The sequence below is a fragment of the Chroicocephalus ridibundus genome, chromosome 2 (assembly GCF_963924245.1).
Source record: "Chroicocephalus ridibundus chromosome 2, bChrRid1.1, whole genome shotgun sequence".
In the NCBI taxonomy this organism is placed as follows: domain Eukaryota; kingdom Metazoa; phylum Chordata; class Aves; order Charadriiformes; family Laridae; genus Chroicocephalus; species Chroicocephalus ridibundus.
This window is the reverse complement of record NC_086285.1, coordinates 50,484,482-50,508,829: the sequence shown is the minus strand read 5'-3', so window position 1 is coordinate 50,508,829 and position 24,348 is coordinate 50,484,482. Positions and strand designations below refer to the sequence as shown.

The following is a 24,348-nucleotide window of genomic DNA, read 5'->3' as shown; positions in this document are numbered from 1 at the left end:
ATGTAGAGTTATGGAAAACCTTAGGCTCAGGAACTTGAATTACAGGCACCCCTCTTGGAAGTCCTTAAGGTTTGCGTTGCAGTACAAGCAGACAGCACAAAAGAGCTAGGGCACCAGAAGCAAATAGCCAAACAACAGTCTGTGCTTGCTGGAGCTCCTAAGTCAGTTTGATAAATGGTAAGAAGAATAAAGTAAACTAAAACTGTTGTAAAACGAATAGTAGATAGTTCCATCCACCCTTAACCAAGTCCATGCCCTTTAATGGTGGGATTTCTGGATTCGAAATCTAGAGCATCAAAGATGAAGTTATTTGGGCATATGCTCTTAACATCAATGGTGCAGTTCCTGAGGAGGAAATCTGGTGTTGTCTTATGCAGGTCAGAAAGCAGGACAAAAGAGGCCTCCAGACCTCTATCTTGAGCATACACACACCTCCAGCAAGAGAAAGCTAAGGACAAACTGGAGAAGCTCCCCCAGCTGGGTATTATAATACATGTATTTCATGGGGAATAAAGTGATGGTTTACAATCAACTGTTCGTAAGTTTCAAAAGCAAAGTTAAATTCTTACATAAAACTACAATAAATGGAGTGCTAATATTGCGTGGAATAAAAAGCCTAAGGAAATACGATACACCCTCTGCATGTTCAAGGCATACAGCAAGCCACATTCTGGTCTTGTTACCACAAGTGGAGCTGGGTAAATCTCCTGAAGTTAAAAGGCTCTTGATAGATTTTAATTTGGGGAATAAAATGGTCTGCCCAACAACTTCAGGGGATTAGTTGTGATTTATATTAAAGAAGCTAAGAAACCCAATCTGATCTTCCAAACATCTTTCACACACAACTTTAACATTTCAAAATGTTTCATTGATGAAACACGCTGAAGGGCAATTAAACCTGATCCTGTGGATTCCCCTTCTTGTTCTCTGTAGACACTTTATAATATAGAAACTATACTGCTATAGCATACATAAACTGTAGCAGCAACAACTTGCCAAGGTAGTATAGATCACGTTTTGCCTTTTTAAAAACCTAAAGCAGATTTCGGTTTTGCAATTCACTTCCATTCAGGTGAATTAGGGTTCAGACATAAAGGCACTGAATGCTCTTGTCTCCCCTTGACGTAAGTGGGATGAAACCACTTGCAGGACTCTGTCCTTAAAATTGAAAGAGGAAAGCAAAGGATGAAATCCTGGATCCTCCTCTGAGGTCAATGGGATTTCTGCTCTTCAGGAGTCTTGTGCACTAATTCACTACTCACCTCTAACACAGTAATTTCTGGGCCTTCAAAGTACTTCTGTATAGGACTCTGCCATATAGTTAATAAAAATGTCAGGAATTCACATGCAAATATTTTTCACGATTCCACTTCAAATTGCCTCCGTCTCCACCTGTACTTACTTCTGGATGAAAAATCTGCAGATAGTCCCTCAAGAGAGAAAAAAAACATGTGAACTGTTTTCTACAGAACAGAATACTAAACACATTGACCATCATTATTTTATAAAAGACAGGTCCTGCCTCACACAGGAACCACAAGTTGTTTCAATAGAAAGAGTAAGACTTGGTAAGAAGAAGGAAATATTTATTATTCAGTTCTAAGTGACCTCAGTTTCACATCATGGAATTTCCTTTAGTTTTGAAGAAAGATCAACACTGCTTACAGAATTCTTCAAGCAATTTTTACAAGATCACTACTTGTGCTTTGTTAATCATCGTATTTCAGCTATTTAAATGCATCTTAATATCTTTCAGCTGCACTGGGGTTCAGTATCACTTTATTCATCATCACAGAAAAAGACATATATAAATAATACAATACATAGCTCAGAAAGTCTAAAGGAACTGTAATGTCTTCCACCGTTCGTAATCTGACAAAAGTTCTTCGGAATTTAGCTGTACTGTTTGTTATAACTTAAGTAGAACAGCACCAAAATGAGGAACCTTAGTGTTAGCCCAGAAAACACAAATAGTCTGCTTTGTTGTGTTTGTGTAAAGGAAAGAAAGCTCACGTGGAAAACCTATAAGCACCAATTCTGTAAATGCACAGTGAAATGCCATGCTCACGGAAAAGTCAGTCCAGCATGGAAGTGACCTTTCAGGAGTGGATTTTGTGATGTAAAGTGGAGCTTAAAGGAGCAGCTTTGAGGTATATCTAACTGGAACTACAGGTGACCAAAAACAATAGTAAGGAGCAATGGTGAGTCTTCACTTTTGTAAAATACTTTGTGGTGATTCCACCCATCAGGATTCCTTCTTTTCCTCTACTTCTAACAGCTCATCAAGGAATTCCACAACTTCACCCTAGAAAGGATTAAATTTAACAGAAACAAGTTAACCCTGTACTGCAAAATCAGTTGAAACTTTTAACCATTTTAATCAAAACATAAACTGTAATAATAGGTGTCGAAACACCCTTCATACAGAAGCTAGCACAACAAGCCTATAAAATGCAAGTAAATGGCTTGTACAGGGGTAGCACAAGTACTCACAGTGTCATACAGACCTTATAAGAAGGAAATGTTACACTTCACAGTAAATCCTCTTTTAGTTTTTCAGGTATTTAAATAGAAAATTAAATCCTCAAACTTAGAAAGTAGAGGCATAAATGCTTAAAGCACCTGATAAATTAGGAAACTGTTAAAATACAGTAAAGCATTAAAAAATCTTAGAAAGCTTCAAAATTCAAAGCAAAAGTGTTTTGTAGAACCATAACTTTGACTTTGCATCTGCCTGCTCTAACTGTTTATGTCCTGTTATACCCTTTCAACCCATACCTTCTTCTCCCTTTTCAACCACGGATCTTCACATGCCTTTCTTCAAGGCAGCAAAAAGGTAAAGAACTTAGATAGAGATACTAGAATGTTTCTCATACCAGAAACAAATACATTTGGTTTAGATTCAGACCAGAAAATATTGTATTTGCAAGCTCCACTCTGCTAATGCAGGCTACCAACACAACATAACAATCCAACCTTCTTTATTTAAACTACTCCTGATGTGGTTATATGTCATATACCATAGTCAAATGTCTTCCTGCAGTCAGTACTTTGGGATGATACAGCCCCACCAGACGGAATTTACTACAGTAACTACAGTAACTGAACAAAAACCTGTTGTAATCCCTTTCAGCCCATGTAACACCTTCAGTAGTGAAAAGCAAGTACCTAACAGCAAATGTGCAGCAGCTCTTCAGACTACTCAAAACTGACTGTAGCAGCCCATCTGCTGGCACCCTCAGAAATATGAGTGTCTTCCAGTTTGCCCTCCATTGCTACGTTCAGAAACAACACTGCCTGAGATGGGAGACCCCAGGGGAATGCCTGTACATATATTCAATTTTTGATACAACTCAAATACTGAGCTGTAAGAGAGATGTGGATGCTCAACGTTACATTTCCAGTCTTTCATTCTAAGAACTACAATGTTCTGCTAAACTGTCTTAATTTACCTGTGTGTTTTTTAAACTTTCCTGTCCTTCCTTTCTTGACATAGATCTACGTTCTAAAAAGGTCTTAAGATGTCGTTGAAGCTTTTTCCAAAACAAATCATCACTTTCTGATAGAAAAATATTTTGCTGGAAAATCTGATCAGCTCTTACTCACTTTCATATTTAAAATAATGTGAATTTCTAACAGTTATGTTGAAAGCAAGTCATCCTTGCTTGAATGCTCATACTCCCTTTCACCTCCGTTCCAAGTCTTTGTGAATTGTATTAGGCTTCTGAGCCTGCTCGATGAAGACTGCAAACAGTATTTACAATCCTAATTAAATTTTAAGCACATTTTTGTCTAGAAAGGTATTCCTTAGGAAGACAGCATCTTCCAGACACATGCAGTTTGAGACTCAAAATTTTACAGTTTTCTATTCTGGTGAGGAAAGCGGGTTAAAACCACTGTCAGTGAAAATAATAAGAGGAAATAAGAGAATTTTTGTCTATTTTGAATACAACAATTGTATTATGGATACGGTGATTAAAAATATTAACATCACATTTTTCAGAAGTGCGATTAGCAAGGAGAGGAACAATGAGAACGAAGCAAAGAAAAATAAAAGCAGGAAGAAAGCTGGCTGAAGTAACTGCTGCTCTTGTTCCCTGCTTCACAGTTCCATCTTAAAAGACTGCTGAGTTTTTGCAACTATGAAGTGGTTTTAGCAAGTCCTGAAGGATGGCAATATATTTTGCTTTGAATTTGTTCAAAACATCTAAGTATCCAATTCAATAAAAACACAAGAAAAAATGCCAGCACTTTCATATTCCCTACTTGTCTTCCTGGTTGCAGGAAATCTGGCAATTGGAAAACAGGAATTCGACATTTCTGCACGTTTTCCTTTGTTAGAAGTATTTTGATTGCCTAAGGAGCCCAATCGTGGGAGGAACTCAATACCACTTCACAAATGCACATGAAGAAAATAGCCACTAGGTCCAACAGTCGCTATGCGAGCAGCCGAAAGTTACAGAGACAGAAGCACAGAGGACTTCAGGTCAAGTTTTATAGCACAGCTCCTAAAACTGTGGGCACGAGCATTTGGGTGCCTCTTGAAGGACTACAGACAGGGAGATCTCATTAACTCTGAACAGAGTTACGAGACTGGGAATAGAGGGCTCTACTGTCCTACTGTACTACTACTACAGGGGTCCCAGATATAATTCAGACCGATTCTTTTACACCCCAGGATCATAGTTTAATGAAAGAATAACAGATATTAAAAAGGATTTCTCTGCTCGGTCTGCCTGCAAAGACAACCCTCAAAACGTAAAAATCTGAGAGGTAGGGTGAAAGGCATAAGCATCTATTCTATGATTCTATGATCTGAATAGATGAGCCAGAATTAAGTATAAGGAAGACGTGGGGATTTCAACATTGCACCTTTGGTAACTCAACCATATGGGAACTTAATTCAATTCATATTATTGTCATGCTCATCAGTAAGGTAGGATATTTCAGAAGACACAGAAGATCCAGACAGGATTCAAGTTTTTTTCTTCTGGTATGTCTTCAAATCCAGAAACATGTAAGAAGCCTAGGTTTTAAAAGGAAAAGGATACTTAAAAGCAACAGTATTTGAAAAAAATAAAATTGACTGAAATCTCTAGTGCCTGAAATTGATCTCTCAAGTACAGTATGAAGGAAGCTGTTGTGGTCTAATGAGAAGTACTGGGGAGTGAGAGAAGTTGAATTATGGCAAAAATATAAAAATAGCTGCCGAAACAATATACATACAGAAAATATGCTGTAATGCAACTGAATAATTGCCTGGATGTTGGTTATTTTTGAAAAGGCAAAAACTCCAGATTGCAGTTACAGACAAACAAAACCTGTAGTTAAAGTACTTTTGCCTGTGCCTTTATGGTCAGAATGTAAAACATTTGCAAGTTGCCCATAATGTGGTTGTCAGCCTAATGAAAAGGTGATAACGCTACGCTACGTCAGAAGAGCTGATCACATTGTCACACTAGCAGCTATGGCCAGACTGATCGCTGTCCTTGCCCCGTTAGCACTCACTTGACATCGCATCAGGCATTTTGCATGACTGAAGTCAGCAAATATTTCACAGGTGTTCATTCCACGGAAAAAGCCTTCTGCCCACTGATACCTAATAACTTCATAACTTCATGCTGGCCTGCAGACATGGAGTCTGAAAATGATTCTCTGATACTACTTAAGTATTCAGTGTGACAGAGTTCCTCCTATTATAGGATCTTTGGCTCCTTAATGAGGAGCCTACCTACCTTAATAAGACAGACAGCAAATTTTATATGCAAAGTCAGCTGCAAACCCATAATTCTTTCTGCTGCCAGCTACTAGAGGGGACAACAGCCACCCAGCTCTAATGCAGGTCACATAAATATGCTGCTCAGACACAGTGCTGATGTAAATCAGTGTTGAGCAATATATGGCCCAAAGCGTGATGTAGCTGTCTGGCTGGTAGCTAGTAAATTAGTATGTGAAGTCTGACTAAGCTCGGGGAAGAGGAGGGTTTGCCGCCAGACCAGTACATGTCTGATAGTTAGGCAGCCAACAACTGGGAAGTACACACATCTGGACTGCTTGGTCAGCTGCAGCGAAGCACGTCCTTGTTAGCAAGCTGGCCTTCGGTCCGCAGTCATTGCCTCCTGGTTTACGCTGGAGGAGTACGTGCTGCAGGTACAACAGCTCTCCCGGCACCCTGAGACCTCCCTCCCTGTGCTACCAACCTCTTCCCTCTCCCAATCCAGGGACGGTCAGTGAAAAGTGCGAGTGACTGCAAGGATGTATGGGAAGAGATGGGACAGGTATAGCCTGAAATATGGGAGGCATGATATCGAATAGCAGCTGGGGAATGCTCCCAGACTGGTGGGAGCAGTAGGAAGAATCAGAGAAGCTGATCTGATCAACTGGAGCCTCTAATTATCTGTCAGATATGCAAACTGAGCACCCTTGGCTTAGATTAACAACTGAACAGAGATACAACAGAAATAAAAAGTTTTGTACCACAGTAAGTAATTCAAGAAGGCTTTACAGAGTGAGTAGGTGGATTATAATAAAAAATAATTTTAAAACAGAGTTCTTGGTCAATTCTGAATAAGCTAACCCAGGCTGGTGAGATTGGTGCACTATTATAAGTGAAGCTAGAGCATTTCAAAAAATAAGTCCTAAAAAGGAGAAAAATGCAGAACTCCTCACTTATTACCGCAAGCTGAGTGTCCAAGACCAAGGTACACACTGGGCCAGGGATTGTTGCCGGCCCTTCCTTATGCAATATTAAATGCTGCATTCACACACACAAAACACAACCCCTTAGAAGAAACATCTGTACTTTGGAGACTCCCAGCCAGCTATTAAAACAAACAGTAAAGAGGAAAAGCTACCAATACATGGCTCAGTTATGGCCCACTTGAGACTGATCGTCCAGCACCAACTTTTCTTTCGACAGCAGCATTTAAAAATAGTAGCAACCAGTTGCTCACTGACAGACCCAGACGCTTCGCCTTTGGTTGCTAAGACTAAGTATTGCCTTCTACGTAGCAAATATTAATCATTCATGGGTCCTTGCCTCCACCTACAATCTGTTCTGTCCTTTCTCAGTGAGGACTGGAAAAGTTCTGGGGAAAAAAGTAGCTGTCTTGCAATAACCCATACTTTCCATGCAGATCTGCTGATGGCCTTTTCTATAGGGATTCCATATGCACTGCAGTGCGACAGCCTGTTCTTCAGGGAAGTAACAGAGAATATTAAAATAGTGTTCTAGAATGAATTAAGATCTACAGAAAAATATTATTATGGACATGCTTTCATGCATGATTATTAGTGAATGAACAAGAAACAGCCTTTATTCTAACTCATACAACAAACAGCCTTAAGAGACAATACACAGAGCAAGAAGCATTGGCTGGATCCTTGTTTCCTTATAATCTATGACCTAGAAGGAAAATATTTATCCCACAAAATGTCCCCTGGTTGTCCTTCACAGCAAAAATTCAGATTTTGCTAAAGCTCAAAGAGCTTAATGACTGGGAATTTGTTCAACACTGAGAGTAACACTCTTATGTGTTACTCAGAGTAACTCCCTTATGTATTGGGTGTAGGTGGCAAGGTTGCCGTAGTGGGAAGGGTTGCAGGGGTGGCCTCTGCGAGGAAAGGTCAGGACTGCCCTGTAACTAATGAGTAGTTGTCCTGTAACTGCCCCTGTAACTAATTTGAGTAACTAATGGGAGTAGTGACAGAGAGTTAGGTTTTGAAAAACAGCGGATTTTGTTCAAGGACAAATAAGCATCCTGCAAGATTGAAGAAAAAGATTTGATATGGACAACTGTGAAGGATACGTGCTCCATGGGCCTAACAGAGCCTGCAAGCGCACACCACAGAGCCCACTAGCCAGTGATATTTTTTGGGGGGACACATTATTTCAGGATAACAGTAAGGCATGTGTCAATGAGTGGCTCAGCCTGAAAGGTTTATTCAGCCTCCGACCAAGAAAAAGTTCCTTGATCTAACCTTCAGTTAAAACACGAGAGTTCACTGTAACCACCTCAAAGCCCTCCCAGATCCTCCACGAGCAGTACAGACCAGGCTGGACATTCCTTGCATTCTAGCAGGGGAAAAAAAAAAAAAATCCCTCAATTCTTCGTGCAGAAAAATTATTTGGCCCTTAACTTGTTTATTTTTCAGATACTTAGTCCACAGTGTGACCCACTGTCACATGCTTTTAGGTTTTTTTTTCCTCCGATATTAAAAGAGCTTAGTTGTTCTTTACATGTATGTTAACTACTTTCTCAAATATTTTTCCATTTCAGTTTTTAATGATATATTCTGAACATGTAACTGTTCTCTTCCCATGTACTATGGGAGACTGCAGTACACTGCAGTTATTACAATAGTATTTTACAGTAATCCAATAAATGTGCTTTCCTCTTAACATTTTTATAATGCCTATAAAACATGAGTCAACCAAGTTTCAGAGCAACACGGCTCCCGTTGCACTGAAAATAGAAGCCTTCGAGCGGCCTTCCAGTGAGCTCTACTTATGCTCTCTTGCCTGCTGTATGCTGCACGCAGACGCTTAAGAAAATCTGGGCAGGTAAAAATTCCTCCTGATGTCAGTACCTGCAACTTGGGGACATCCTGCCATATAAGCCCAATCGCGCTTGCAGCTTCTGATGGTAGGTGGTTTAAACGGAAGAAGGAACACCTTTGACCATGATCCGCATCCAACGGTAAAGAAGCAAGAGGGGAAAGCAGGAAGTTTCTGGAGAGCCAGCCACATGGGCAGTATCACCACGAGGAAATGATGATGAAAAAAAATATTTTCTTTTTTGTTTAAAGAAGCGTATGTTAAACAGGGACCATAACAATGCCATTTAGCTGACAAGTCTCTGTGAAACAGCTGCCACCAGCTCTTCTCAGTGTAGCGGTGCTATAGTGGCAGCGCTGGCCTGAGGTCACAGGCAGGGCAGGGTTTACAGATCTGCATTTATGACTTGCCGTTACGAGCGCACTTGTGTAACTCATTTGAACATATGCAAAAAGTGAGTTAATAAAGCTGAAAATATGTTGCTAGCGATTCCTGAACAGAAAAATAGGCTGAATTCAGATTATTATATGCTATCAGTAGTCCACTGGGCCCTCGTGCTTTGATGCTATTCCATATGTTCTCTTTCCACCAGTCACATTAGTTCAAGACTTATTCTCCTTTGCACCACACTTAGGAATGGAGCATTGGAATTTCAGCTACTATACAAATGGACACACACATTACATACAAATAAAAAGAACAAAATGCCAAAAAAGCGGGTCAAAGCTGCCAACAGTTTTTCACCTACTGATTAAGTACTGAAAGAAAAATCACACTGTAGAATCATCTCAGCCAAACACTGTTGGTTCTTATGTAACTTAGAACAGCTAAGTAGCTATCCCTGAAAAAAATTCCTCAAGAACACCGATTTTATGGGCCAGAAACATGTCTCATACAATTAGTGCAGTGCTGAAGTTATATCTACACTAGCTGAGTATCTGGCTCTTAACGGCATTTCAGTTTGCCATTTAAATCTGTGCAATACCAGGAGTTGTATCTATTATAGCCCTTATGCATTACACATCTGAACAAAAATCAAAAAGCTTGACTATCCATGGCCAACCGAGATGACAACACTGTGTAATGTTCTTTTAACTTCACTGTGGAAAACTGTGAGGATATTTAATAATAATTACTTTTAAGAAAAAGTAATTTGTAGCTAGTTGGCGCTAATATTCTCTGTCACCTCTACTGTGTTAAATGTTTGAACTAGAGTTTTTCATTTCCTTGTGGAAAAACATTAATAAAGTAACACGAACAGGACAGTATTTCTTGCAATGACATGTGCAAAAATCATTACTGTATGTTCCAGCCTCTGCAATTACTGCAATGTATTACTGGAAGAAGCTACATGTTCTCACTTGCTTTGCTAATGGGATTTAAAAAGACACATGGATGATCTGGGATACGGGAGCACTGAGAAGTCTGAATAAAGTGAGATTCTCCACTTGGGAATAATGACGTATTCACATAAGAAGAGCTCCTTTTGCCACATCAGTCCTTTTGCTTCACTCAAGGAAACGGAATGATTTTTTTCTGCAGATTATTTTACGGGCTTGTTGGCCCACAGGCAACTTCACAGACAGCAAACATGGACCACAGGAACTCACAAAAGGTATGGCCTATGGCCCAAGAAGCACATGGTTTAAATAAACAGAGCGCACTGAGAAGAGAGGTTGCCTCCATACTTAACAATTTTTAATAAAGCTTTTACTGTAACACCTTATCTGGGTTTTTCATCAGTTTTCAGCATTCCTGTGGAATAAACTTTTCTATCCACGCCAGAAGAAATATTAAAAAAAAAAAAAATTCCACTTACACTACCAGGTCCTGCCCATGTAGCAGAAACTGCAAGGTAGCGATTTTACCTTTGTGCTATTCCTGCTCTGTCTGGACTCCCTGGAAGCCAAAGACAAGTTCTGGTAGCCAGGGATTTATGAGTTCATTACCAAAAGCCAGAGCCAAGCCAGAGGCATGGACAGCCTCCATCCCTCCCAGGTTCTTCAGCCCTAGTAAGGTAGGGCACAGAAGCCCTTTAGCTCTTCCCCGGGAGAAGAGAATGGTAACTTTCCTAATAGTGTGGGGTCCGGATATCTGTGGCATGATCTGTCCCAGCAATTTTGGTTGTTTAACCTAAACATATAATCCAGTGTAATGTGACTTCCTTGACACTATCCCAGAAGTCTAATTGACGTTTCCACTGTAATTGCCTCCTGCAGTTTGCAAGGTCATTTGTAATTGCACCGGTGAAACGGGCTACAGGAATGAATGCCAGCAAGTGAACGCTTGTTTATCCTATACACAGCGCTTGAGGCTGAAGATTGTTTCTATAAGCCCTTCCTGTAACAACATATGGGGAAAGCCCTCGCAACGGACTGCTTCTCCCATTCCTTAATTACTCATCCCTGTGTTTTGGAGCAGCAGATGTGAAAGAAGGAAAAAATTACAGATTAAGTTTATGCCTAACATAAGAAAACATTATGGGCAAAGCACAAACCAACAAGGGAATATAAAAAAGCGCTCAAGTATTTCACACGCTGATGAAAATCCATACAGACTAGTCCTCATCTAAGCTTAACCTTATAACAAGCTTATTAAACCGTCTTTCACAGAATTTTATCACAATGGAAAGTCTTCCTAAAGTCTGGTAACCTTGCAATGGAATTTTACGTATAGAGTTGTTTTCAGGTCACTAGCATACTGAAGGCAGCACAGACATATTATTACTTCTCCACTACAAAAATATTCTCTCTCCCTATGTGCTGGATAACATAAAAATTGCAAAGGTGATTTCTTTTTATAACATAAATCATCTTTCTCTTTTCTAACTAAAAAAGATCTAAGCAGTCCTCATTACAAGTACCCTGCCCCATGCCATAACAGAACATAGCTGCCAATGCCAGCAATGAACTATTCCATCGTTTGAAGATTTTTTTAAACTCTTAAATTAAAGGTTCCAAAAACAAAGCAAAACAAAAGGCAATCCAAAGCCTCTATGATTTATAATTTAATTTCAGCTGTGGGAGACAAAGAAATGCTCTTTCAACAATTTAACTACTTTTCTTGCACAAAAAATCCACTTTACATATTTCCAGTGTAATAGTAGTCATTATATGTTATTCAGCCATGAACTCCAACCATTTAAGAAGCAAGACTGGGTGACCAAAACGTTACTGTGCAGGAAAAAACACCAGATAACAAGCCTTCATTTTGACAAAAATGACAATTTAGGTGGTTACTTCTGGACAAAATTATAAGGATCTTTAATTTAAACAACATTTCAGAAAACAATCCCCAGAAAAACGTTGGGTTTAAATATATATACTACTTCTCTGCCCCCTGGTGTTGCAGCTTGCAAAGCAGATTTTCTCTTTTTGTAGGCTTAGTGCATTATATTTACCTTTGTGTTAATACTGTCCATATTTTTTAAAATGGTATGTGATGTTCTTTGGGTTTGTTTCTTATATTCCATTTACAAAAGTTTATGATAAATTGGTCAAGGTACAAGAAGATTTTTCCATATTAGCTAAGTCCTGGAATTTCATCTATGTATCATCTTCACTTTAATGTGATTGCTGGTTTTTTGACCACAATTTCCTTTCTAGAAAACTCACCTCATCATCATCCATCAGATGTTCCTTCGCGAATTCATACATTTCCAACTGGAGTGTGGTTATGTTGTGGTATCGAACTGCCTCCTATCAAAAACCAAAATTTCTATGTTACTTTTGGGTAGCAAGACATGGAAGCATCATCACATGTCACCTGAAACTACTCCAGTGAAGTCAGACCCAGACTTAGTAGAAGGTAGGTCCCAGGGGGGTGTTAAAATGTTTGAGAAAGGAAACAGCGGAACAACAAGCAGCGTATCTGATGTCTTCCGTGGATCTGTCTAAGCACAGGCTGCATCGGTGTGAGAAGAACAAAGCACTCTCCTCTTTCTCATGTTTCAAAGCATTGGCGAGTCTGAGAATAAGGAATGAGACTGCCAGAGCTGAGCAGCAGCCTGTGCCTGCATTCCAGCGGGCTTTGGAAGTGAGAAAGCCTCTGTCTCTCGGTGCGCTGGCGTATGGCGGCAGGCAGTTCTGGGAAAAAGACACTAAGCTCTTTTGCATGATAATGACTCACCACCCCGGCCTGAGTCTGGGCGAGGGACATTCCGCACCATCACCCACCTGTCCCTCCTCACTTCCCCGGCTGTGTGCCTGGACAGCACAGTTTAGCTCAGTCACCTACTCTCTTATTTGTGAATACCAAGTGTAACCTACTTTGATTATCCCCTTTAACTCTTTTTGGGAGAAAACGATGTTCTTTCACAAGAACATCTAAAGCTTAGTGGCAGAGCCAAATGCTGCTGCCACCCCATTACCACTTTGTGAAAATAAACCAGAGGCATTATGGTTTTCATGGCAAGTGATTAGGACAGCAAGCAACTTCTGTTCATAGTCACATGGATCAAAGCACATGAAAATACAGCTGTGTGCATTTAATATTTTATATTTAAAAATTAAATTATCTCTAGTCCCCAGCTCCTGAGAAGTTATCAATGAAACATTCAGAGTTAATGTGTAGGGCCCTTGTTCTGCCCCCTCTGCACACGTATGCCAAATCTCTCTGTGGCTTGCAGTTTTATACTGTTGCCACCCCTCACTCCTACCACCATCAAACATTGTCTCCAACATGGCTATAAAGCACTGTTCTGTTCCCAAAAGCAGTGACAAAGGAGTGGTCCTTTTCCCCTCTGAGCTCAGAATCACTACTACTGCCTGAAAGAACTAAAAGCATTTTTGATGTCTTCTGTCCCAGTTGGCCCCGCAGGGTAGGCCTGGGTTTCCAGTGTACAGATAAAGTGTGTTGCACAGAACTCAACAGCTGTCCACACTTAAATGGAGTGGTATTTTTGACTTGAGCTGGCTGAGAGGAAGGAAAATGTAATCATCAAATCAGTGCAAGCTAGAAGGTGCATGCAGGAGCTGCTCTGCAGCGTTGCTACAGAAAAAGCCAGTCACTTAAGCACATATATCTACTGAGCTGTATGCCGCCTTAAGAATCAAGGGATATACCTTTGGGCCAGTACAGGTCTCAGTGACCAAGGTGTCTGCAGAAGCAACATGGGAAAGGCAACTGGAACATCACCACTGTTGCTTCAGCTAGGTTAACCTAAATGACTCTTCCACAGGGAAGTCATGCCGTAAGAGAAAGAGAAGGCACTAAATTTAACTTCTGGAACATGTATTGCTAATGACTAACTACTTGTACAGCACGTACCACTGATGCCTAAGGAGTCACTCAGGTGTCACAAAGCAGTTAATTCAGTTGCACGACATAAATCCTGGTAACAAGAAATGACAGAACATCCAACTTGATTGTCAGAGTCCAGGCTGCAGGACTCCAGAAACACAGCAAAAATGCTTTTATATGTAAAATTTTTCTGGACACAGAAATTTAAAAACAGCATAGAAACCCATTTTCCAAGTAATTTTTCAAAGCCAGATCACAATCACTACTGGATGGACTGATGTTTACTGTGTGTTCTTTGCAGCAAGTATTCTAACTCAGATAATTAGGTGCAATATGGTCGTGAACCTTTTTCCATCCTCATCCACCAAACTATGTTCTAAATGCAGGTTATCGTATCCGGACACATTCCAAAGCATACAGAAGCTGAAATAACAAGCAGGTGAGCAACTACATGTTGGCAAATAATAAGTGATTAACAAAAGCCTGAATGTCACTGGAGTGGTCTTTTCATCAGATTTCAGGGGCCAGCTGCTTTATTTGTTGAGGTAAATAAAGATGTAAATATACTAAGTGGCAGACAAGTACCAGCGTGAATTTACTCATCATCATACCATATTATATCCTGTTGTAGTATATTTCAACACAAAGGGAAGAACTATAATGAGATTCACCATCTACGTTACATAGTACATCTCTGTGTACAACTTTCTATATGGTTTTAATAAAACATTATGTGTTTAACTCCAGAATTAATAGATAACCCCCATTTTCAAAACCCCTGACCCAGTGAGTTTCAGGGAAATATCTGAATGTGTCTAGAAGGCATTTTAAGTAATTCACCTACCGATCTGGGCTGAAAATCCTCTTCTTTAAGTCCCCATTTGTCTTTGTGGTACTGATAATATACCATGTTCTGCTTCATTACTTCATCTTTCTGGTCAAACAGAAGGTAACTAGCAGCACAAGCAGCTGCATTCTTCATGTCATTCACTAATTAACACACAAAAAAATCCAGATAAGGTAAATGAACAAATTCCTACTATTATCTAAGTTCTGAAAAACTCAGATGGAAACAGGACCCATTTTCTGTCTCCCCACCAGCTGCACAGAAAAAAAATAATTGCTTCCCAGGAGGGACATGCTATTTTTGTGTTCTGAAACAGGTAAGGCCATGATTCAGAAATGGGGACTTACCTCTGATGGTTTTCTATGAAAATCCTAACCAAATGTCCCTCCCAGGTATCCCAGTATCAGCCCACAGCTTGGTGATCCCCACTGGGACATTTATTAAAATACAAAAAAATAAATTAAAAACCCCCCACTTCTTTGTACTAGAATTGACAAAGAGTCAATGTGTAAAACGTGCAGTCAAACAACACAAGCAGAAGCCATTAATGGCTTTCTGTTACATGGATGGATGTATCTTCCCTTTGACGTTGGAGCCTGCAGGAGCAGCTGTAACAACTACATGTGTTCTTTACAGTGCAAGTAGTTCCTCAAGAAACCACAAAATTCACTGAATGATTTACCTATCAAATGGTTAATCACTGAGCACCAGAACAATACAATTTCTGTTAAGTGGTCCCCTCTTTCTTCAAAACCCACTTAGCCCCATGTGCACCATTCTAACAGGATTACAAGAATCCACTAGAAAATAGTGAACAGTATGAAAATTTTGGTAAGTTTGTCTGTGGAAGAAATTCTGAATAGTAAATTGAAAATTAAGTGTTCATTCCCTAGAATGAGTGGTGATATGTTTAATGTGTTGCCTTGAAGTTACAATCTTTCTTCTATCTAACTGAATGAGTTAGAAGTTTAAGAAAAAAATTCTTGTTAGAGCTATACATTCAGCTGCTTAACAACCATGTGGGCCTGAGAGCTTGACCAGCATGGTCAAATCATGTTTTTTTGTACACAGGTGTACAAAATGGGTCTGTATCATTGCATGTGTTCCAGTGTCTTAGGAAGCGAGGAAGCGGCTGACACTGTTTACCCTAACGTGTTACATTACGAGTTACTTCAAAAAGGCAGAAGGGTTGGTATATCATTTAAACACCTAAAATACATATGATGAGCGTTTATCATTTATATGAAACTCTGAAAAGCATAAGCAACTTGTGCTGTCAGTAGGTATCATACAAAGAATGAAGGGCAGTGATGGATCAGATCACACTTACTCTGTAACGACCTCATTTTTCCAACACCCAAGTGGAGACCTGTCATAACCATGTCATAACCACTTAGAACAGAGGGGCCTGCCCGGGGCAAAATCCAGCCCTTATGGGACTTGTGTTCAGCAATTTATTTTGTCATGGACAATTTTATGAGCCCCGGGCTCTATGAATAATATTTATCTCCCATGTCTGTTAACTACAGTCATACAGGGAGAAAAAGACGCCAGGCAGCTCAGACTTTCTGCCCCAGAATAGGTTAAAATGCAGATTCTGGAGGCCACTATTTACATTCTAAAGCAATATAACTAGAGGGAAAAGATTATTAATGGAAACTGTCCCACATCATCCCAATGTTATTTAAGCACATTAAATCAGTACTTACATTTATAATAAGCAAACTGCAAGTAATGGTACATGGTGGCCACAAATTTCTCAACAACAAAGCCTCCTATAATGGGTGTCAGATTACTCTCGCATTGCACTTTGCATGCAAGGACTTCAATGTAATGATCTAGAAGGAAGAAAACAACAACACAGGATATGGATAACGCACACTGACATGTTATAACACCTCCCATTAGCTACCCATTAAAGTTTGGCCTTATAAAACCCTCCTGGGTCCTGTGTGTCTGGATCTTGTTGCATGGAAGTACTGAGCATCTCCAAGTCCACTCGAAGTACACATCAAGTACTGGTACTCAGCCCGGCTGTAAAAATCTGCGCGGTCCGGACTTGAAATGTATCAAAGCTGCAATTCCCAAGAACTAAGCAGTTAGGTTTTACTGACACCTACAGGCAGCCTGTGGTGATGGTAGGTTTTATATAGAGTGTTATGGAGTCTTGAGTTATTTCCTAAGTGTGAACTTAACAGTACTATCTTTTGGAAAGAGCCTTTCCGATTTCATTAAATTATTCCATGAATAAGGTCCACATGCTGCCGAGTACAACTGTATCACAGGGAAATACAGCAGGTGACTGCAAAATAGACCTGCAGAGGTGGCCACATTTTGTGCCTGCAGCGCGGATGTTCTAAAAGAGAAGAAAGACGTGAATATGTTGCTCACTACAGAAAAACTTTCAGCCAGAAATGTTTACGTTCACAAGCTTACCCCGTCTACAAAAGCCTGCTACAATGGCATAGCACTAGAGGAGATCTTATCTTCAAGAAAATACATTCAGAGAAAACCTTCTGTCAAAGAATTACAAGCATTTTCAGAATGTATAACATTAGACAACAACACCGAAGAGAAACAGAAAAAACCTCAGAGGCAGAATATATCTCCCTGGAGCAAGAACACAGTTCAACCCAGGCAGTGCAAGTAAATATGAACTTTCTTATCCCAAGAACAAAGTATTTGAAATGCATGCACACGGCTGTGATGATACTATGAAGTAACTCCTACCTTTCCTTCTCACTGCTACTGCTGGGAATTGCCCTTTCCTTCTAAGGAGGAAGAGGAAGGATGACAGCAAGTGCCAGTCGCAGCTGAGCATGCACACTGTACTCTTTACAGTGGCTTGGGGGTTATCCTGATGTCAGGGCTCTGACCATTGGGGAAGAAGACCTGTGTTTCTTACTTTTCCGCCTGTGCTTTTACCTTCATGCCTTACCTGCTGTCCTAGACAGCATTATTATTAGTTATGACAGTTATTCCATGTCAGCTGTACTGGTGGATACCAGTTCCACACAGTGTGTGAAACTGTGGAGCTGCTCTTGTACTTCACATTTATGCATCAACGCGCTTCACCTAAGTTTCCCCTCACCAACACATCTGATGGCATTAGGACAAAAAGCTGGGCTGGTATTCCTTCTGGCAACTTAGAAATTCTGTTGCATTTTTCATGTTTTTAAGGTTGTTGAGAAAACATGCAGGCATTCGCCACGCAAATATCGCCAACAACACCGACCCCAGAGGACTGGACAAATTACTCGTTTCTTTCGCTACCGAAGAGCACAGGAAAGGTGTATGTGCCATTTAGACAACAATCAGAAAAGGTGATGTCCCTTTTCCTTTGCAAAGCAATGGATTTTAAGCTACCTACTTATGAAAAAGAAATCTTACCTGCTAGTAAAAATCTGCTGTAGGAAAGACAAAAAATAGGCAGCAGACCCTTGCTGTATTTATGAGAAAGGAGATATATATCATCAGACATATACAAAGCCCAAAGCAGACTCTGAAGGCAGGCTAACCACTGAGCCTCAAAGGTGGCCAAACTGATACTGAAATGACGGTCAAGAGACCTGCCTGGATAACTATTGCTAGCTGGATGGAGTAGTTGTTATTACTTAGACATCTGTCTTATTCTGACGCACACTTACATTTCCATGTTAACCTAAGAACTCTCTGTTCTGATTTTCTGACAGCCCTCATTTATGTTACAGGGATTTAAAAGTAAACCAGAATTCAAGCAGTTTTCAGTGAATCTGATAAACTCATATTAGCCCAAACTGAGCAGGGGGCACCACGTGCATTTCACACTGCAAACCGAAGAACAGGACTTCAGTAGCCAATCCTACAGATAAACTGAAATGCGCTTTTGGGACATTTTTCCTTACTAATTCCTAACCACTCGCCTGCAATGGAGAGATAGAAGTCTTTAAAATCTTTGATCTCTCGGGAGCCTTCACAAGCTGCTGTACAGTCATCGTAGGCTTTGAAGAAATCAGGAAGAGCCAGCTCCATGTCCGAGATAGATGTTCTCCAATTGTCACCGTTGTATGCTCTCACAGCCCTGATAAAGAGATTCTGAAAAATTGGCAGGAATGAAAACCAGCAGTAACTGATCTGTGGAAAGCTGTGTGTAGATTCAAATACAGTAAATGATGTCTTTGCATTTCTGGATTACTGTATAAGCTGTTATCCAATTAATGTGAGGACAACAAATACAGATGACTAATGGATTTCACCGGAGAACGTAATTCCATTTCAGATCAACAGAAAAGCCTGCTGGACAGAGGGAACAGTGTGAGTCCAAAGCACAGGTTTTGACAGAGATTTTCAATGGAATCTTAACCCAAATGTCCTAGTTATTTTAAGCTGTGACACTACACCACTCATGCATTTGAATAACTCTCTGCATCTGCTTAGCTCCAGTAGTGATGTGCATGTAGTAGCTGTCAGGTACGCCACTGTCTATGATTTACTGTGACTTATGGAACAGTGAAAAGCATGAGAGGTGAGAATTACTGAATGCATCAAGAAGGCAGAACAGAGGTGATGGAGGAAGACAAGAGGGAGAGTAATAACTGAGAACACATAAGCAAATGAGATCCTTGAACCTCACACAAGAGGAGTAATAGAACAGTTCCAAAAGACCAGACTGAATAAAAAATATACCTCATAAGGCTTTGTCTCCAAGTCTTTAATATGTTCCTCAGCATCAGGTATGCTCTTATAGTAGGCCATATTTCTTTGCATCATTTCATCATCTGGATGCTTCAGAAGAAATGTGTGCGCTGCTGCAATAGCTTTTGGAAGATTATTAGCCTAAACAGGGATGGAGAGAGGAGGAAGAGGGGAAAAAAGGTTAATTGGAAAAAAAAGTTTTGCAGTTTTTGTCAATGAATTTACCTGCAGACTCTATATTGCCAAACATAGTTCTACTGAAACCACAGTCCCAGCAGATACAACGGTACAATAAAACTGATATAATTCTCCTCAGTTTTACTTCCCTTCCCACTCCTCTGTTCATAAAGCTGACAAGGCACAAGATGATACTGTTGCTCCTGTGTGGAATTAATCTCACAGCAATTACTGATGCCAGTCTATGGCTACTGGTCAGGAATCATCACTTAGCATGTATACACGGTGTTTCTGTCACTTATTCCCCTAGCAGCACAAAAGACAATATTACAATAATATATCTTCCTGATGGTGTTACGAAGTTAGAGCAAACAGCAGGTAATTGTGTCCTAACGTACTCAGTGATTTTCTGCACCAATTTTTAAACTAACTTTAAACCCCATTAAAGATACTTTGTGAAGTATGTATTCCTCATTTACAACTGCATGTGCCAAATATGTATGTACTTCTGTGTGCATGAATTTTTATTTTTTATTTTATATACATACATATTTTTATAAACTATATAGTATATATACACATATTTAGGAAGAGTGAAAGTAAAAGTCTTAAGAATTTTTGAAATGTTAAAACCTTTTCCCATCTACGCCGAGAACCATATGAACCCATGCAGTGTACTGATGTGTAGGTGACGTAGAGCTACACCTCACATCTGACGTAGCTTATGGAAGTGTACATGTAAAAGTATGAGCAAGAATCACAAGCATGTATGCACATGCACTCTTAAGTTTGCATCCATAAAAGGTACCCTGTCATTTCAGAAAGAAACCTGAGAGACAACTACACCAAAGACAGACTTCAGTTCTAACATGAGCTCTTGCGGCTGTGCCGCTCTAAGTGTCCCAGCGCTGGAACTCCGCCAGCTGCCCTTCCTGGCTGTCCCAAAACTATGCGCTTCCAGTCAGCCCACACGGTGCTAAACGCAAAGGGAAATCTCAGCTGCACTTTCATCAAATGCCTGATTTCTTTTGTGCTTTATGTTTTAGCCCTGTTTGTTGAAGCTGACAATTCTCTCATTTTTGCTTAGTCCTTAATTCGCTCCTTGTTTCAATTTTCACCACTAAAAGAAAAAAAAAAGTTTTTGTAGAAACACATTCCTAAGTGAACTCGGTGGCTATGAGAAAGCTCCCTCCAGAGGAGCAAGCAGCAGCACAGAAACATCTACTCCCGGGATCTAAGACGTGGCAAAATGTCACTGTTGAACCCGCCTGAATAAACACACGGTCACTCTCAAAAATGACGTAAAGCGTTTCCCCCTGCCTTCTTCCTATATCATAAATGCTGTTGGCGGGGTGGGGGGTGGGGGAAATGACATTCCTTTCATGAGAAAACCACCAGCAGGAGAAGGTTCTTTGTACGCAGCAGTTTGTAGCAGTCTGTACCTCTAGCAGGCCCATTCAGAACTCCCCAAGCGAGTGGCAAGAGCTGAGAGCTGGACTACAATCTGATCAGACAGACAACATCAACAACTACACTAAAGGCAAACCCACCAGAGTGCACTGCTCCGACCTACTGCAGATGTGACTGAAAAGCAGTTTAAAGGGAGAGGGAGGGGTTTCTCCCATTTCCCTCTCGCATCCCTCCCTGCCAGGTATTCAACTGTATCAGAAACAGTAAAGTATTTTTTGGTTTTTGCTGCGATACATACGTTGCAAACTTTGTATGTACCACAAGGAGGGAATGAATAGTTAAAAGTAAGGCAAGAAATGGAAACATTTGTGGTGATGTCATTTTGGTATCCATTTACGGCTTTGAGAATGAGAGGAGTTCCCATCCACTCTTACTTACTCAAAAGAAATAGGACAAAGGGTGACAAGAAGCTACAAAACCAGGATGAAATCTGTTAAAAGAAGCGTGTCCCCAGTCCTGGCTGACCCAAGAGCAAAAAGTAAATACCATTCCAGGGCCAGCATTAGTGTCACACTTCAGCAACCAGCTTTTGCTTTACTCCTTCCTGTGGGCTGCAACAAAAGTGGAGTTTTGCAGGCACCAGGCTACCTGCGAGTCACAGGCTGGGGGCTGCTGCACTTGACAGAACCGGACCAGCAGAGAGCAAGCGAGGAAGATGGACGTGCTGAGGGAGAGGCAGCAAGGAGCGCTTGCAATAGCAGAGTGGTGACATGAAGACGCTGAAAAAGTTTTCAGAGAAGGTTAGAAGAAAGTAAGGTAGACGGAAAGATGAGAGGGGCAAGGGTAGGAAGAGCACAACTACAGGACAAGGAGATGGGGTCCAGTGGCTGGAGGTCTGGGAAGAACTGGAAGGGCGAATTGAAGGGACGTGCTGGGGGAGTTGTGGAAGAAACGGTGAAGAGCGAGCTGGATGGTACGGTGTGGGCATGCTGGGGGGAAGACAAGGTGCAGGGCGGTCCCAGTGTGGGTTACACGACGTGGGTGGGAGGAAGGGGCTGAAAAACTTGCTGGGAGTAGATGATGAAGTGCAGGGTGGCAGGGACTGGTGTCCCAACCAGGGAGGGGGAGAAATGGAGGTGGGGCGGATGACAACTGGTGGCTGAACTGGTGTGGAGGAGACGATGGGGAATAAGGCTATGGGCCAGAGCAACCTTCTCTGGGGGCCAGGCGAGAGCTTGGCACAAGAGGAGGCTTTTCCAGCATTGGGCGCACAAGGCATCTGCGTCCATAGAGGCTTTGTGGGGACACGCCACGCTGTCCCCCTCCACTGCAATGCTGACAGGCACGCTTGGCTGGAGGGTGACACCAGAGCAGGCAGGACTTTGGGGAGCCGAGGCCGGGGCGGGCAGCGGGCACGCAGGGAGAGCCGGGACGGGAGGGAGGATGGATGCAGGTCCGGGCCTCACCTTGAAGTAGGCGAACTGCAGGTACTTGTAGGGCTCCCGTCGCTGGAAGTCCTCCAGCAGGTCGCGGCCGGGCTGGGCCTGGCGGAAGGCGGGCAGCCCCTGCTTGCAGCGCCGCAAGCACTGGGCCCGCCGCAGCACCCCGGCCAGCAGGCGCAGCTCGGCCAGCGCCGCCCCGCCGGCCGCAGGGGGCTGCCCGGCGCCGGCGGCGGCGGCGGGAGGGGGCTGTCCGGCGGCGCTGCAGTTGCGGTGGCAGAAGGCCTCGCTGTCCCGCAGCAGGCGGTAGAGCCGCATGCTGACCTCCAGGTAGTTGACGCTCTCGGGCCAGTTCTCGGTGCTGTACTGGTCCAGGCCGTAGCGGTAGGCGGACTCGAGCGGCATCAGCTCGTCCCGCGGGAAGCTGCGGAAGCTGTAGCGCTCGTACTGCGCCCCCGCCGCCGCCACCAGCGCCGCCAGCGCCAGCCACATGGCCGCCCCCTTCGGCCGCCCCGCCGGCCACCACGTCGCCGCCGCGGGGAGAAGGGGAGCGGCGGGACCCGGGGAGGGACCGGGGGAGGGACCGGGGGAGGGACCCAGTCGGGGGCGGGGCCGGACGGGCTTCCCCCGCCCCCGGGAGGGTGTGCGCGGCCGCGGGGGAAGGTCGGTGTTGGGAACAGCGGGGCCGGGCCGGGGCCGGGGCTGGGGGGTGCTAAGGGCGGCGAAGGGACCTTATCGCTCTCTGCAGCCACCTGAAAGGAGGGTGTAGCGGGGCGGGGGTCGGTCTCTTCTCCCAAGCGACAAGCGACAGGACAAGACGAAACGGCCTCAAGTTGCGGCGGGGGAGGTTTAGGATGGATATTGGGAGAAAATTCTTCACTGAAAGGGTTATCAGACGTTAGAACAGGCTGCCCGGGGAAGTCGTTAAGTCGCCATCCCTGAAGGTATTTAAAAGACACGTAGACATGGTGCTTAGGGACGTGGTTTAGTGGTGGTTTTGGCAAGGCTAGGTTAACTGTTGGACTCGATGACCTTAACGGACCCTTCCAGCCCTGGCGATCCTATGATTCTATGAAAACATCCCTGAATTATCAACGCTGTTTTCTGCACAAATCCAGAACGCAGCCCCATACTAGCTACTCGGAAGAAAATTAAGTCTGCCCCAGCCGCAACCAGGACAAGTCCCTTCCCTGCCAGCTGTGCAGGGGCAGCCGAGGTGAGCACTGCCGGCTGCAGGGAGTCTCTGCGGAGCAGAGCACACGCGTGAACCCACATCGGCAGAGGCCGAGACTCTTCCTGCAGCTCCTGCCTTCCTGAACATTCCCTGATTGTTCCACGCTCCGTAACTGGGAACCGTTGAAGAAAAGGCTGAGGGAAACCCATTGGTTGCATGTGACTCAGCCAACCAAAATCCAACGCAGTTTCCGATGGCGTGACTCGCTTAGATGGGCCATCTTAGACATCACCATAAAAGTTGGCAGTCAACATCGCTTGTGGCAATAGTTATTTCTCCCAGGTTATGTTGATGGGGCCTTTTTCTGTGCAGCTCCATTAGAAACCTGAAGCAATGCTGCTGCCAGCGTGTAGTCTGTGATGGAGCGTGGGACAGAGAGGTACAAGCTAACAAGGTGTAGCGCAGCTCCTGCTATGTCTTTTAGGCCAGTTTCAATGGCTGTAGAGCTGCTCACACTTGGGAACAACCTTTTGTGCATATGGTCTGCCTTTCTGCCGTCCCTTATTTGCCACAACATTATTGTTTTCAGTTCTGAAGCCAGACCTCGATGCTCTTCCCTGAGGAGTAACTTGCTCCAGTGTCTCCTGTGAACATGTCCCGAGTCTCCTGTGTTGAACTGCACCAGTGAATTGCAGTGTTTACTAAAGACATATTTGGAAGGAGTCAGGCCTTGTCTCTCTCAAGACCTGATCCAGACTGCCTGATTCTGACTGAACCAAATAACCCCCCCATAAACCAAACCAAAAAGCCCCGACGTTTTCACTTGTGT

At 42.6% G+C, this 24,348-nt stretch overlaps 1 protein-coding gene across 1 annotated transcript; it reads right to left on the bottom strand.

The window, feature by feature from the left end:
* Positions 1-1,555: 1,555 nt before the first annotated feature.
* On the bottom strand, positions 1,556-22,904 carry CRTAP (cartilage associated protein). Its single transcript, XM_063325400.1, has 7 exons — positions 22,373-22,904; positions 19,311-19,460; positions 18,548-18,719; positions 16,355-16,483; positions 14,643-14,788; positions 12,172-12,255; positions 1,556-2,305 (listed from the first exon to the last, which is right to left on the bottom strand). The coding sequence occupies exons 1-7, from the start codon at positions 22,835-22,837 to the stop codon at positions 2,246-2,248; spliced, it is 1,206 nt and encodes a 401-aa protein (XP_063181470.1). The 5' UTR covers positions 22,838-22,904; the 3' UTR covers positions 1,556-2,245.
* Between the last annotated feature and the right edge of the window lie 1,444 nt (positions 22,905-24,348).